Here is a 14,947-nt window from a genome sequence, read left to right on the forward strand (position 1 = left end):
GAATGAATCAAACAGTTTGAGTGTCGCTTACATCAAGGTGAAGGATTTCGAATTTCTGAATGTTGTACTAATAATCTCACAGTGAAAGATTGTTTGGAGGTTGACTGTCACAAATCTGTCTGGAGTTCTCTGTGCCTGACAGGGGGCAATAAACATAAAACAACCCCCCCCCCCACTCCGTGGCGCTGTCAGTTCCTCCACAGCTATAATGAAACACAAATGATCATGGCAGTGGTCTTATCTTTCTGTGTGTGTGTGGAAGGTATTATAAATATTTCTCCAAAGTCTGGGAGTTGAGACGAGGTCTAGGATAATGTGCTATGTGGCTGCAGCTGCAGGCAGCGACAGGAGAGGTGTGGTGGGGTGGGGTGGGGGCAAGAGAAGTCAAAGGGGGGAGGGGAGGGTGACAAGTGACCCTGCAGACAGGCTGATTCTGTCATTTCAGTAGCCCCCGCTGTCACTTTTATTCACATCTCTAAAAGAATGGAGCGGTGGGTTGGAAGGAAAAAAAAGAGAAAAAAAAAGAGCAGGCAGGAATAATGAAGTGAGTCTGGAGGGGACGAGATGGAAGAGGCAGAGGCAGAGGGAGAGGGGTGATAAATAAATGAAGAGCAGCAGGGCTGGTTTCTGCGAGTGTGTCAAGGTTGGTGCTACATTTACACCTGTCCCTCAAGGCTGCAGGGCTGAAAAGGCACAACTGGTGATCAGATCACTTGGAGCCGTGTCCTTGGCTGGCCAGAGTGGAGACGCTGCTTCTCCAGGCTGCAGACACTGAGGGGCAGGTGGAGCACAGACGGCGGCTGGCTGGCTGTCTCACCCGCAGACACAGACACAGAACACACCCGGCGCTGAACATGTCTAACGCCGTGTACTGCTACTCCCCGACACCTCCTCCGGTTACATAACGCCGTTTGAACATGATGAAATAACTAAGTCATCATGATCTGGACACGGGTTACAAAACGAGATAAATTAGCTACAGAGCAGCAGCTGTTTCATTATAATCATTAATAAATGGTCACTTCCATATTAAAAATATTCTGCTGTCTAAAACTGAAGTGCACATCATATCACAACTTTTACGAAAGTGGTTACTGTGTTTTTGTTTCACACATATTAAATGTTTTGTTAAATGTACCAAATAAGTAATTTCACCTGATGAAACAGCCAGGCCAGTATATAATCCTCCTGTATTAGCTTAATACAAATGTATCAGTATTGGTGTTTGTGTCTGTAAAGAACAGTGTCTCCACTTTATTTCTGCTCTGTGCAGCAGCAAACACTGATAAGATGAGTTTTACACTGAAAAATGTCCTGATGTCATGATGTTACTTGATCACAATTCTTAAGAAAACAACTGTGACAACTGTTTACGTTATGTGCTTCTGTTAATAGACTCAGCTGATAACTTGCTGTGGATTTTTTTTTTTTTATCACTTCAACATATCAGTATTGCTATCGGACAGAAAAATCCACCATTGTTCTGGCTATATTTCATTTGAAGCCAATTTCAGCCCTACAGTAAGAAATGACAGCCTCTCTATTTTTCCTAAGCTCTGCTACTGAGCTCAATAATGCTTCAAGATCCCCTGAATATATTAGGATCTGTCACAGCTCAGATTCAAAAGTGATCGATTTATTATCTGAATCTTGCTACTTGCGAATTCTACTGTTGAGCCCCGTTTTCTTTGAGAAGTGGTCTGTGGTAGACCTGCTGTGGTGCATTGTGGTAATTAAACTTCCTATCAGTGTGCCTGTCCCCCCGCTCTGATCATCTTCGCCCAGCAGTTAAGTGTGGCGCCAGCAAGCACGCATAAATAAAGGCGAATGCATAACTAGTCCACAAAAGGATGGCTGACTTAATTTGTTGTGATTTGCTGTGGTCCTGCCGTGGGCTCTGGCTTTATTCAAATGTGCCCATCATGTTCAATTACAAGACAAATGTGCCAATTCACTTCCACTGGATTCAAAGCTCAAGGAGAAAAAAAGAAAAGAAAAAGAAAAACCTGCCCAGCTTCAGCATTAGAAAACAATATCAAAGTGGAAAAAAGGGATGATTCACCCAGGAGGAGGGAAAATAACCAAAGCGTCTGCAGTAGTGGAGCCTTGTGTTGTTCTAAGATCTATCGTCAGATGAGTCAGTAGTGTTATCTTTATAAGGGTGTGGGTACACAAACATGTAGTGCAGTGTGTCATAAAGCATCAAGGCCAAAGCCGGAGCTCTCAGTCGTTTTGACACGGTGTTATCCAGCACTTTCATTCCCCCTGCTACCCTCCCTGTTTGATCAGGGAGACAGGCTGCCATTTTCTGATTCTAGCCCTTCAACAGCTGTGGTGAAATTCACATCTAAATTCAAATGGAGGCTAACATTACCAGCCCTCAATCTTTTTCCCCTTTCCAGACCTCCACGCTAAAGATTTATTCTGTGAGTGATAAACAGGATGCAGCTGCTCCTGAGCCTTGGAGGAGCTGGAAACTGACGAGTTTTTTTACTTTGGTCTTGTGAGCCTGGGCCAAGAGCCCTGTTCTGTTTTAACTCTCTCTCAACAGCTCCCTCTAAAGACACAAAGCCAAATCTGACAGACAGCAGGTATCCACACAAAAAAATACCAAGAAAAGCCAACTACAGATTCCCCTGAAATTATTCATTATATATGGCTTTTAAATTATTATTTTCATGCACTACACATTTAATCACACATTTTCCAAATTAAAAGAATGTCTCTCTTACCACTTCATCATCAGACCAGCACTTCTCTATCAGTTTGGGTACTGGCTTCTTCACCAGGCGCTGGAGAGCCTTGCCTGCATCATAGCTGCTCTCATGAAGCTGTGGACCATCACAGAAAAGAACAAAAAAACATTAGCAAGCTATTAAGACTATCAAATGATGCATTTAGATATTTAAAGATGTATTTATCGACACACATCTTTTTAACAGAAACACACATGGGCTTTTGTGCCGACACGTTTTATTGATCTGATCTTTCATGTGTATGCAAATGGATCAGGTTTTTTTTTTTTTTTTTTTTACCAGGAATCTCAGACCAAGTCAGAACATGAGAGAAATGCCACAAAAAGATCCAAGAATCAGGTTGGAAATAAACAACACGGTGACAGAGGTGATGGCTGTGCAGCTTTAAGCCCTGTGTCACATTCAATTGGGTGAAACAGGCAGCGCTGGAGCTCTTCCTCTGAGAATAAACAAGCATTACTCATTGGAATTGCAAATAGCGAGGAAGGTCGAGAGACAATGACCTGCCCGCTATGTTAATTTTCCAGTTTATAGAGTCGGAATATAAATGCCCTGTTTATGATGATTCTAATCTCTTTCTTGTGCTTGATTCCTCTGCATTCATTGTCAGTTTGACGGACAAATCTCTCATTACGCCTGATGTATTGTGAGCTTCTGAGGATGGGCTTGCTACCGGGGGCTACTCGACCGGCTCAGTGGCCTTATCGTGGCCCCTCGCTGCACAACTGCATCTTAGCTAAGCTTAGAATAAAATACCTGAAATTCAAATAAGATCAAACTGAAAAATGTGCTGTTTTTTGTTTTGTTGTTTTGCTCTTGTCAACACCTGATTCATAATGATATACTTGACGCATGGCTACTCACAGTGTTAAGTGCGTTTAATGTAGTGTCATCTCGGGAGGCTGCTAGACAACCGTCTTCTGTCGAGCCTCCGTCACACATCCCTGCAAAGGCAGCCATGCTCCTGTGAACACAACACAGATGAGAACAACATTTAAAAGGCCACTGACAACTGGCAACAGAGCTGTTATTTCACTTTACTGACTTTAATGTCCTTTGTTAAATCATGTCTCACTGGCACAGCAGAGATAACAAAAAGCAGGCATTACCTGTGAAGTGGCTACTCACATAATGTCAAAACATTAAAAATGTTTTTAATTAAAATTCAATTCAACTGACTGGAACAAAATAGCACACCATTTAAACAATACTGAAGAGCACAGGTTTTGGTAAAATAGCTAGCTTGGTCATGAATGGAATAGAGATTAAACTGTAGTTCATTAACTGGTCATTAAAAAGAAAAACAAGCGGCAAGTAGATAATCAATTCATTATCTAAATAAAACTAGCATATTGTGGTACCAGGTCTGATTTATCTACTTCATCAGGTCTTATGCTGTAGTAAGATTAAACATTTGGGGGTACAGTGCAATGGTTGATGTTTTGGTTGATAATCAAACAATGAATCGCTTAAACTGAGAAAACTAAAAATAAAATATAAATAAAAACTAAATACTGAAGATAAGTGTGAGTATGGGACTGAGAACAGTGAACCAAAACACAGCATCACAACAAGAAAGATTTCAGGCAGAGGGTGATGTAGCTGCTGCTGAACCACATTAGTAGCCTTCTTCTCTTTGTTCTACGTCACCTCTCCTATTACGTATGGCACTAAATCTTATTTCTCATCACACTATCTACAGGAGACATATATTATTAGCCACTCTTATTACACTTCAAAGTTTGTTGTCATCAAAAAAACATGTTTGATGTTGCCCCTGTGCACTTGTTCCAACAAGAAGAACATTTTTTCCCAGAGCGGGGCTTTAACATTAAGCTTTCTGTATGTGTTATAATCCGTGTGTAAACAAATGTAGTACAGTGTAAATCTATGTAATACGGAAAAGCTAAATGAACTATGTTTAACAAATACGCCGGATAAAAACAGACCTCAGTAGAGTTTCTCTAACACTGTCTCTCATGGTGACAGATGGTGATTAATTACACTGCAGCCCCTAACTACAACATAGCACTGAAACCTGTTAACACATATCACTTTCACTGCAACAACATCTCAGCTAGCGCTGATGAATGATTTCATCTCCTGAAAGCACACCTGTTGAAGTGTTAGAGGAATAAGTGGCATTAAAATACTAAGCTACGGGAAATTAGAGAAGTTTAATTCGACTATTCTTGACGCTAAAAGGCTAATGGTGGCAAACTGAAGCTACTGCCATTGTGTAGATAATTTATCACAAATGTAAAAAACAAAATAGAAGTTTTACTCTCTGTGATGATGACGTGATGTGTTCCTCATTTATAAGTATTTAATTCACACAGCTACTCAGGGATTCGTCTACTGCTTCAGGGAAAAGTTAGCTACATATTTATTTATCAATGATCCTCCTTTAACCTAATCGTTAATAGATTTCTCCCACAGTTCAGCAGGCTTCACCCTGTGGGAACAAGTCTGCGTTTCTGCTTCTCGGCGCTCACCTTGCGGCTCTGAGGTACATGAGAAGGTCACAGTCATTGACCCCTGGCATCCAGACCAGCTCCTCATTCTCGGTCACTGCGTGGCCACCAGGAGAGGGGAAAGGCTGCAGCTCTGGGAGCTTGGCCTAATTAAGTCCAGGAAGAAAGAGAGGGACAGATGGTGTCACACTACAAATAGCACGCAAGCTTGAAGAAAATATCAACTTTCAGCCTCCTGTCATCAACCCCTCACTGCATGGCTGAGTGGTGGCAGCGGGGAATGAGGACAAGTTACAGTCACAATGATTCAATATCTTAACACAACACAGGACTACCCCACCCGGATGACTTTCTGTCCTTGCTGCAGGACTGACTGACAAGAGACGTTGCTGCAAACATAAGTTGCATCAGGTTTTACAGCAGGTTTGAGCCTGATATGTTGAGATAAAGGACATTTGATTCTATCAGTGGTTGCAAAATAAAGTGTCATAATCCATACTGTTGCTCAAGAAATTAAACGATATTTTTTCTTTAATTAAACAGAATTTTTTTCCTTTTTAAATATTGATACATTTTTACAGAGCACAGGAAATCAGCACTGCAATGAGAACCTAACAATCATGTGTTTAATGACTGTGGCATAGTAAAGCTGAACTGTAGGACATTAATATGCTACCACACCTCCTGTTCGGATTTGATCGTCGTAAATGACAAGTGACACCAGGAGTGAGACTAAATCTATCAAATTTCAGCTAATTGTGTGATAATGGGATCCACACAGAGGCTGTGTCTTGTTGCCAACATGGAAAGAAACTTGCATCAACACCCAACTCATCAACTCGTGTGTGTGTGTGTGTGTGTGTGTATGTGTGTGTGTCTCAGTGACTTACTTGATGACTGGGTCCCACTCGGATTTCCCCTTGTGTGCTGTTTAGTCGCCTGAGAGGAGACAAAGAGAGCAGATTGAAACCAAATATTTATCTGGCAGCATTTCAAAGCTGGCTGAAAGAAATCTGCCTGCATTGTGTCTATTGAATCAGCTAAACAGCTGCACAAACTAAAGAGTCACAACTGGGTATCATAACTGACTGAAGCGTCAAAGCAGAGGGGGAAAGAAAATGTCATAAACTAACAATTCACGACCAGGAGAAGATAATATATCCTCAGAGGGGGGTGAGTGTAGCACTTTCTATTATGGAAACTGTTAAGGTAAAGTAAAATGTTAGCAAAGTACATGGTGCTTTATTCGGAAAAGCAAATAAGGATTTCAGGAGAATATTCCTGAGACTGCTCTGGCACAGGGAGCTGAGCAGAGCACATTTGCAGGCCTGATATTGCGGATGCAGCAATAAAACAGAATCCCCTAAAAGGAAGGAGGGGGAGCGGGGGCGAGGGGGGCGGGAGGGGGTGTTGGTGGCTCTGGATATGCAGGGCTCGAGCCTCGGAAACGGCTGCTGGTACAAACGTTGGTAGCCATAGCAACTGCAATTTAATAATAGTGTTCCAAATCTCCAGCTGCAATGGATTAAAGAAAATGACAAGATGTTCCTTTTGAAAAGCCTTTCCCTCTGTTGCCTAGGTAACAGCGCCGATTTTCATACAGCCGAGCGCGGGGCGGCCCAGAATCTGTCAGCGTGATTTGCACCCAGAGAAGCTCGCACTCCATCATGCAGACCTGGTGGAAACCTAAGAGGCCGCAGCCCTGTGGTCTCTTTACAGACCTCCAACCACAAAAACCCTATGACGGATGCATTTTTGACCCCCACTCCCCTCTTTTCCTCTTTCTCAACAGACCTCCTCCACCTCTTGTCAGACAGGAGAGAGTGATTACTGGGGTGATCCATACTGTTATGAACTATGGCTGACAGGAGCACTGGCACTGACGGTATCAACACAGGCCAAAAAAACTGAATTTCAGCAGCGGTGAATGACCCCCGGCGCCTGCCAGGAGTCAGGACCGCCTGCTGCTCGAGAACATGTCGAAATACTTCATTTCGTTTTATTACAAACATTCGCAGCAGATAAGACAAACTAAACGTAAAGCAATCAGAACTTGGCAGAGTAGGAAAAAAAAAAAAAAAACTCAAAGCAATGACCGGAGTTGATAAAAATAAAATATGGAAGTTTCCTACATCATCAGCACTTTTTTTTTTCTTTAAGGCTTCGGAACAATTTCATAACACGCCAGTCCTTATTTAAGCCAGGGCTTGTGTGCTGTTGTATGAATAAGTTATTTCTAGTGAGTAGCATGAACACAAATATACCACTTCCTTGGATTTATTAGAGACGAATGGAGCTTGGAAGAAGGACATATTATCCTGCTTTTTATTAATCCACATATTGTCTCATAATCTTAGCTTATAAACTTTTTTATCTACAATAATGAATGGTTTGAACACATTCATGTGGATCTCAGAACCGAGAAAACCTGTGTATATTATGTACGAGTCTGGTCTGTGAGCAAGCTCTGAAATGCGTTCCTTATAATGTACAGTTGGCCAGGTCGACAGTGTGTTTGGCAGGAGGCTGTAAGGATGACAAATGAGGACCTGTGCACCAGAATAAGAACAATATGTTTGAAGCTAGCTGTGTTTATGCTGAGAGCAGACAGTCCACATCCAGACAAAAATCTGAGACAGGAGGAAAAATACAGAATTATTGTGGGATGGCAGGTATACTTGCACAGAGAGAGCTCACAGGAAAAATACTTTGCAGCATATTCTAAAATTACACTGTCAACAATACTGTCACACCCTGACATACACCTTGTAATTATCAATAAATTATTTTTTATTTCTTGTAGGTATCTGGAGAAATAGATGACTGACTAAAATAGCTTAGACATGCATACATCTTTAAAGAATTATTATCACTGTAACACTCAAAGTATTAGTCATAATGCTGTGTCTAGTATTATTGTTTCATTTTTTCCTCCAATAATCTGCTCAAAGCTGCAGCTTCACACAATAAACAATGTGAAACAAGCCCATTTGATACACACAACAAGTTCAAATCTAACAAAGCATTAGCAGCAATCTTGTCAAGTAATTACAGGCTTTACTTATTAAACCCAAAACAACAACGTGACAGGCTGGTCAACTTTGTGCTTGTGTCTGGTGTGTGTGCAATCAAGGATAACCCCGCCCCCTCCATCAATTTCAGCCAATCGGAGAGCGCGTCTGTGGCACACTGACATAATTGCAGCACAGCAAAAACAGACCCCAACTTCATGGTCTTTAAGAAACCATAACAAGCGGCGTGCGACTACAAGCTTTGTGTGCAAACACCCCCTGCGAGCGGCTCCATGCGCCATGTCACCCCGACTGTAAACAGGAGCTGCAAAATGGAGCCAGGGGGGGGGAAGCCTCTGCTGCTCCACACCGCCGACATGTAAGCATGCTGTGGCGGCGCATCTCAGCAGCATCACACGAGCAAACACCGCTGCTTTCACGGGGACTCTGATGGCAACATGTGAATAATAACGGAGTGATGCGACGGGGTTTTTTTTGCCTTTATGATAGCGCAAAACGCGTGACGGTATGCGATCTGCAGTGACAGTCTGTGTGTTCAACAGCGTCCGTCTACCGACACAATGTGCAGCCTCCTCGCCTTAGCGCTCGCTCCCCCTCCCACCTCACCGACACAAACAAACACAGAGGGAGCACATAATGCCAGTGATGCGGACAGCTTCTTTCTTTTCTTCTTCTTTTTTTTTTTTTTGCAGTTCTGGCCGGGCAGCGGAGGGGAAATGCGCGACTCATGGAAATAAGACGAGCCGACACACTCGCGCACAAACTAATAACGAGCACGAGAAAGCACGAGAATATGATAGCAGACCTACCTCCGGGGACTGAACAAATCGTCCATTTCTGACATCGAGCCCTAAGGTTGGGTGGTGACACTGTGTGTGTAATGCTCGTTGGAAATTAAACTCCCCCTCTCTCCCACCTATTTCTAGGTGCTCAAAATGGAGAACCACGCATTCGCTCCGGAGAGGTATTCACTGAGCTTGTGCTGTGACCTCAGCCTGCACGTACGGCGTCGCAAGCTCGGCTCGCTTCTCCGTAGACACTACTGAGCATGTGCTGCGACCTCACACAAGCGCACACACACACACAGACACACGGAGGCAGGCGGCGGACAGACATGTATGCATGCAGGATACGGAATTCATCTCTCCTCGTATGTCAGCGCCATAATAAACAAGAGTGAAATTGCAGACACCCCGCTCAGAATACCAAGCGATCAGAAGAGGGAGGGAGGGAGGGAGGGAGACTGAGACTGAACAGGGGCCCTGAAGGAGGGGGCTCCCAACTGGCAACCCTCAGCACCAATAACAAGTCCAGCTGTCACTGCTGCACGTGAGGCTCCCCAAACACCACAAGAGGGGTTTTAAACAATGCGGGTTCACCAGTTTTCATTAATGTTTCACTACATTAATTCAACAAGTCACCATGTGCAGCAGCAGCCATCCAACAAGCCCCACAAGTGCTTTAGAGATTCGGATATTTCTGTATATGTTCAGGCTATATCTGGGTAAATCAACTTATAGAAATACCAAATGACACATGGGTAAATTATAAGATATCAGTGACATGATTTTTCAAAATGTATGCCGCTATCTACCTTTGTATTTTTAACACAAAAACACAACAACAATTTTGTGTACTGTAATAATGCATTTACACAAAGAATGAGAGTTGCTCAGATCCATCACACTTATCTATTCAACCATTTTCCAATGCCGTCAGCTGACGAAGCTCAAACATAAAAAACGTCCATTTAAACCAACAAGTTTGTGCAAACCAGCAATTAAAGTGAGGGGAGAAGGGTTACGACTTGTGAACGAGGGTCACTTTATGTCTTTGAAAAATACACAGAAGAGTATCAAACTAAAATGCAAAATGCTTGGTGACACAGTTATGCTAAATTGAACTATTAATCCCAAATTACTGTTATTATTATTATCATCATCATTCACATAAGTACTACTACAAAAGCAATATTAATACTAGACAAAAAGAACCAGTAATCCGTGATGCCACTTGGCGTGATGAAACGCATCCAGTAATTATCATTATTAGGATGAGATATTACACAGCAGACGTTTGACTTGTCATTGCAGGAAAAGCATAGGTGTTACTAATGACATTAACGGTGGCACTGTTCCCAGTGAGCCTTGACAGTGAGCCAGCATCCGCAACACCAGGATCCTCAAACTGAAGCAGCTAAATTCACTAATCATTCATTTTATTCTTCACAGTTGTACTTTTCCCCACTGTGATGTGTCAAAATGTCTTCTGTGAAAAAGGGTCTTTCATGCTGATCAAGCAAACGACTTCAAATGCAACTGATGATCTCCTTGAAGATTTTTCCATTTCCATCTTCAATTTTAACGTAAAAGATCGGTAATTAAAAGTTGACATGCAATTTGACAAATATCAACAAAAGCACAAAACAATTAGAAAGCCATGGGGGTTTCCCTGGCTCATTCCCATAATTACACCACATTAGGACCATTCTTTGTGCACTGATAACATTGTCAGAAATAATGAGCAGACAGCGTCATTAGACGTCTCACTTTGTACCCAAAGCCAAAAAAGCAGAGTGCTCCTCGTGAGTAATGAAAAATTACTTCTGTAATAATCTACTGTGTTAAAAGAATATGTCCCATTCATTTTAATAACATTTTGTCACTGGGTTTGACATTGTGAAAAGCAAATATCACAACATTTTGTTGTTATTCTGAGTGTGTTTAGTGGTGCCATCAAACAAGATTTGGTCCAATTACGAGTGTATAATTTGGTCATTTCTGTGATACAACAGCAACATGTTGAATCATCATTATGATCCTCTCATCGTGTCAGTTGTTTTATGTCACTACACTGCCCTGGCTCTAAGTTTATAAGAGTCAGAGGAATAAAAAAGCACTTTCTCTTGTAAGCATCTTATTGATTTTTTTCCACAATTTCTGGACCAAAGTAGTGATAAATTGAGAACACACTGAAAATGATCATTAGACAGAATAATGTCAGAGTAGCTCAGAGGATTAAGAAATGTACTGTGTCAGTGAAAGTGACTGGAGAGACTGGTCCTCACCTGGTCTCTGGGTTATATCCGAGGATATAGAAGAAGGAGTCAATGCGGGCTTTGAACTCCCTGGCAGCAAAAATGTCAGAGAAATGGGAAATGTTGCATTTCCCCCTGTGAGAGAAAAGACAGGCTTTATTGGACAGAAGCAACTACATGATACAATAGCTTGATTTGGAGACTTTTTTTGTGTTGTTCATCTACCGGAGGTGACAAACACAGCAGCCGGTATCTAGTGCCTGTCAGTACCTGCTGACTTTGCTGTGAGATATCAGATTCTGGCTACTGAACTTGTGAACACCAGCTGAACATGTCAGCTCTGCCTCATCTGCTGCAGCTGAGGTATGAGAGACAGACGCAGCAGTGATCCGGACAGGAATTCAACCCGTTTGTGCCCCCCCCCAACCCCCTAGCGAGCAGAGAGGACTGAGGCTTCGACCACATCTTAATACCATTTCCTGTTTCCAGCACCCTGGTGTCTGGCTTTATCAAAATAACAGACATCACAGGCAGTATGGAGCTGGGCTGCCTCGCAGAGAAACAGCTCCTCCCTCTGAAAAGATTAACGGGTGCTAAGGAGGGCCGTCTTCAGAGAGCTGCGGCATTACAGCATCCCACTGGAATTCCCTCCCGTTTATCTAAAGCCTAGAGAGTAAGTCAAATCAAAGGGGGCTCTGTGTAGGAGAAGTTGCAGCTAATTTGCCCTGAAATCAGTGGTTTCTGTAAGAAATGGCTCTGACTGCCCGCCGCCGTGCTGCTCACACATGGTTTTGGTTAAAGAGAAAGGGAAGTGGGAGAAGAGGGAACGGTGGTCAGCCAAGGAATGGATGAGGAGACGGATGCAGAGTGTATGATTTCACAGCGAGAAAATAATCAACCCTGTGTGCTTTCTCCTGACATTATGCATAGAGAGTGTGTATGTGCCGCCAGCTTTCTTCTATTGGGGCTCATGTTCTAACAGGTGAGTGTATGGGGGAGTGGATACAGAGCCATTTCAGTGATTTAATGTGAGGCAGCGTGAGGCATGTGACTCATTCTTTGCTTTACATCTTTACACGTCTGGTCTATACTGACAGCCCCTGCTCAGAGCACTAAAGCAGAGTGCATTGCTTTTTGTCATATCATATTCATACAAATGTGACAATGTTGTACATATTAATAACTAATACAACTACTGTATTAGAGTCTACAGCCTTGAGAAGATTCAAGGTGTAATACACTGTGAGAGTCACTGTAATACCCGCCATAGTGGTTTTCTTTATCTGTAATTTACTTATAATATAAAGAAATTTACTGTCAGAACAATTTGAATATTGCTGTGATGCATTTTAAATTGGATCATGAAGGGCGTAGGCGCAGTGGTTAAAGCGGCCGCCCCATGTAGAGGCTACAGTCCTCAACGCAGGCGTCCCCGGTTCGAGTCCCGCATCGGGCAAACCTTTCCTGCAAGTCGTTCCCCCTCTCTCTGCCTCCCCCTTTCCTGTCTATCTGACTGTGCTATCGAATAAAGGCAAAAAAAAGCCAAAAAAATATACTTAAAAAAAAAAAAAAAAATTGGATCATGAAGAGCTGATGTAAACACAGGAATTATTACTACTCCTAATACTATTTTGACCCTGTTCAGAAATATACATCTGCACATGGTATTCTTCTTTCTCTTTTGTCTGGTTCACAGAAGCTGAATATTTCATAACAGTGGTATAACCAAGACAACACAAATGGTGTTAACCACTAGTTTGAGGATTTGTTATGATGCCATGTAAAGCCCTTTGAGACAAATAAATAAAATTGCCTTGCCTTGCCTTGCCTTTGAGTATAGCAATTGAGTAGGCTATATAACAACATAATTTGTTTAAAATCTAAATAATTGTCTTAAACAGTGTTTCTGTTAGTCTCATTTTCATCTAATCCTCATCTCAGAGAAAATTCTACTGTATTCATAAATTATTAAAACATATACAAATAATACATGTGGTTTACTGTGACTCACGTACAACTGGATAGCAAACACTTAAAATCAGAGTAATAAAACATGGTAATAGAAAATATACCTCACTGTTTTTATAGTGTTTCCACAATATGCAGCCCCTATCTTCTATCATAGCTAAGAATATGAAGCTGCCAGTGTGTGTATGTGTGTATTTAGACGTGTGTGTACTTGTGTTTGTTTACCTGAGAGCAGCAGCATGATAAGTGTCCACATAGTCAGAGATAAAGAGTTCTCGACTCCTGACCACTGGGTCTGTGATAACCAGCTCCCGGCCGGAGTCTGGAGGAAGGAAAACACAGGTTCAGTGAATATATATCTACATTATACTGTATATAAAATGTTAAAGACCACCACCTGACTCATTTATCTATGACAAGGAGGGAACGGAGATAAAGTAGCTTGGGCATTTGAACTCACTAATAAAATCATGAGCACAGTTGTGTGTACATCCAAAGTAACAAGTACCTCTGTGGAGGTCAATATTATGCCAAATGATTCAATAAAGCCAATAAAGTGTGGTTCCCTGAGGAGAGGACATAATGTTCAGCTCTCTAGTGAAATGACCCTTGCGGGGGTTAAGACGCATCAGCCGTACCAAGAATGAGCCGGGGCTCGTCGTTGACAAATGACCTGAGTCGTAGCGTGCTGTGGCCACTGTACTGCGGCCTTGTGACATCAATTCTAATAATCCTGAGTCCCAGCTGCGAGCACCGACTGCAGATAGCAGAGTGTCGAGTTGCACTGAAACAGCTCCTGGAGGGAACAGTGTACGTGGTGTTTGTCTGATAACCTCAATGACAAACCTGAATTAAAACCTTGCCTCTGACACAAGAGATACTGGTATTATTAAAAAAAAGGTACAACAAAAAAGTAAAACAGCACAACACCATGCTAAGTTGTAACCATGATTGCATTTTCATTTGTTCCCTGGTTACAAGGTTGTTTTTAGTTGGTATATATTTAGAGTTGACTGATTCTGTGTGGCAAACTGAGAAAAGCTCAACCAGTGGGGGCACGTCGGCTAACGAGAACTGCCAACTGCTAACAGGATGTGTCAACAGGTGAGTGTGTGTTGTTAGAATGTGTATACACACACACACTGCTGCTTTTACTCAAAACAGAGCTTGAATAGAAGCATTCTTAAGAGAAATACACCTGAAAGTCTGCAGCTTTAAAAATAGATAGAAAAATTAAAATGAAACTCAGAGTGTCTGCACATTTACAAACTGTTCATAGCAAGAACACTCAGTGCTTTTTCACCACGTCAGCCAAATGCAACAAAGACGTTCGAGTCAACACGTCTGGGACAATATTTCCTGTAAGACTCAAAGACGGTCTGTGAAAATATTAATGAAGGATAAGGACTGATGGGTCCAACGATTGCAAGTCAATCTTATTTTCCTCTGTCACATGTCCCTTTCTCGCCAACAGGAGATAACACTCAGTTGCTAAAACAGTGACGGTGCTTATGTTCCTGTAGATGTGTATGAGTGTGATGAGACCACTCGCACCGCTGGTGTTGAGTGTGTGGTCAAGGGCCACATGACACTGTAGGTTATTAACACTCGACAGTGCTGCCGTCGGGCCTGAAGGAGAACAGACAGGGCAATGGGATTGGCTCGGCTGCCTGGGACACT

The 14,947-nt window shown here is 42.3% G+C and overlaps 1 protein-coding gene across 3 annotated transcripts in view; it reads right to left on the bottom strand.

Annotated features, from left to right (window-relative positions):
* rerea (arginine-glutamic acid dipeptide (RE) repeats a) overlaps positions 1-14,947 on the bottom strand; it is a 90,780-nt gene that overhangs the window by 24,239 nt on the left and 51,594 nt on the right. Inside the window, exons 5-10 of one of the 3 annotated variants that reach the window (XM_083975545.1) lie at positions 13,493-13,589; positions 11,330-11,434; positions 6,121-6,169; positions 5,252-5,376; positions 3,621-3,720; positions 2,733-2,831 (exon numbers count right to left, since the gene is read on the bottom strand). In XM_083975545.1, coding sequence (XP_083831671.1) covers positions 2,733-2,831; positions 3,621-3,720; positions 5,252-5,376; positions 6,121-6,169; positions 11,330-11,434; positions 13,493-13,589 — 575 coding nt within the window. Of the gene's footprint in view, positions 1-2,732; positions 2,832-3,620; positions 3,721-5,251; positions 5,377-6,120; positions 6,170-8,868; positions 8,913-9,071; positions 9,211-11,329; positions 11,435-13,492; positions 13,590-14,947 lie in introns of those variants that run through there. The other 2 variants (XM_083975546.1, XM_083975547.1) reach the window with 2 other exon arrangements.

This window comes from Trachurus trachurus, assembly GCF_905171665.1.
Source record: "Trachurus trachurus genome assembly, chromosome: 7".
Classification (NCBI taxonomy): domain Eukaryota; kingdom Metazoa; phylum Chordata; class Actinopteri; order Carangiformes; family Carangidae; genus Trachurus; species Trachurus trachurus.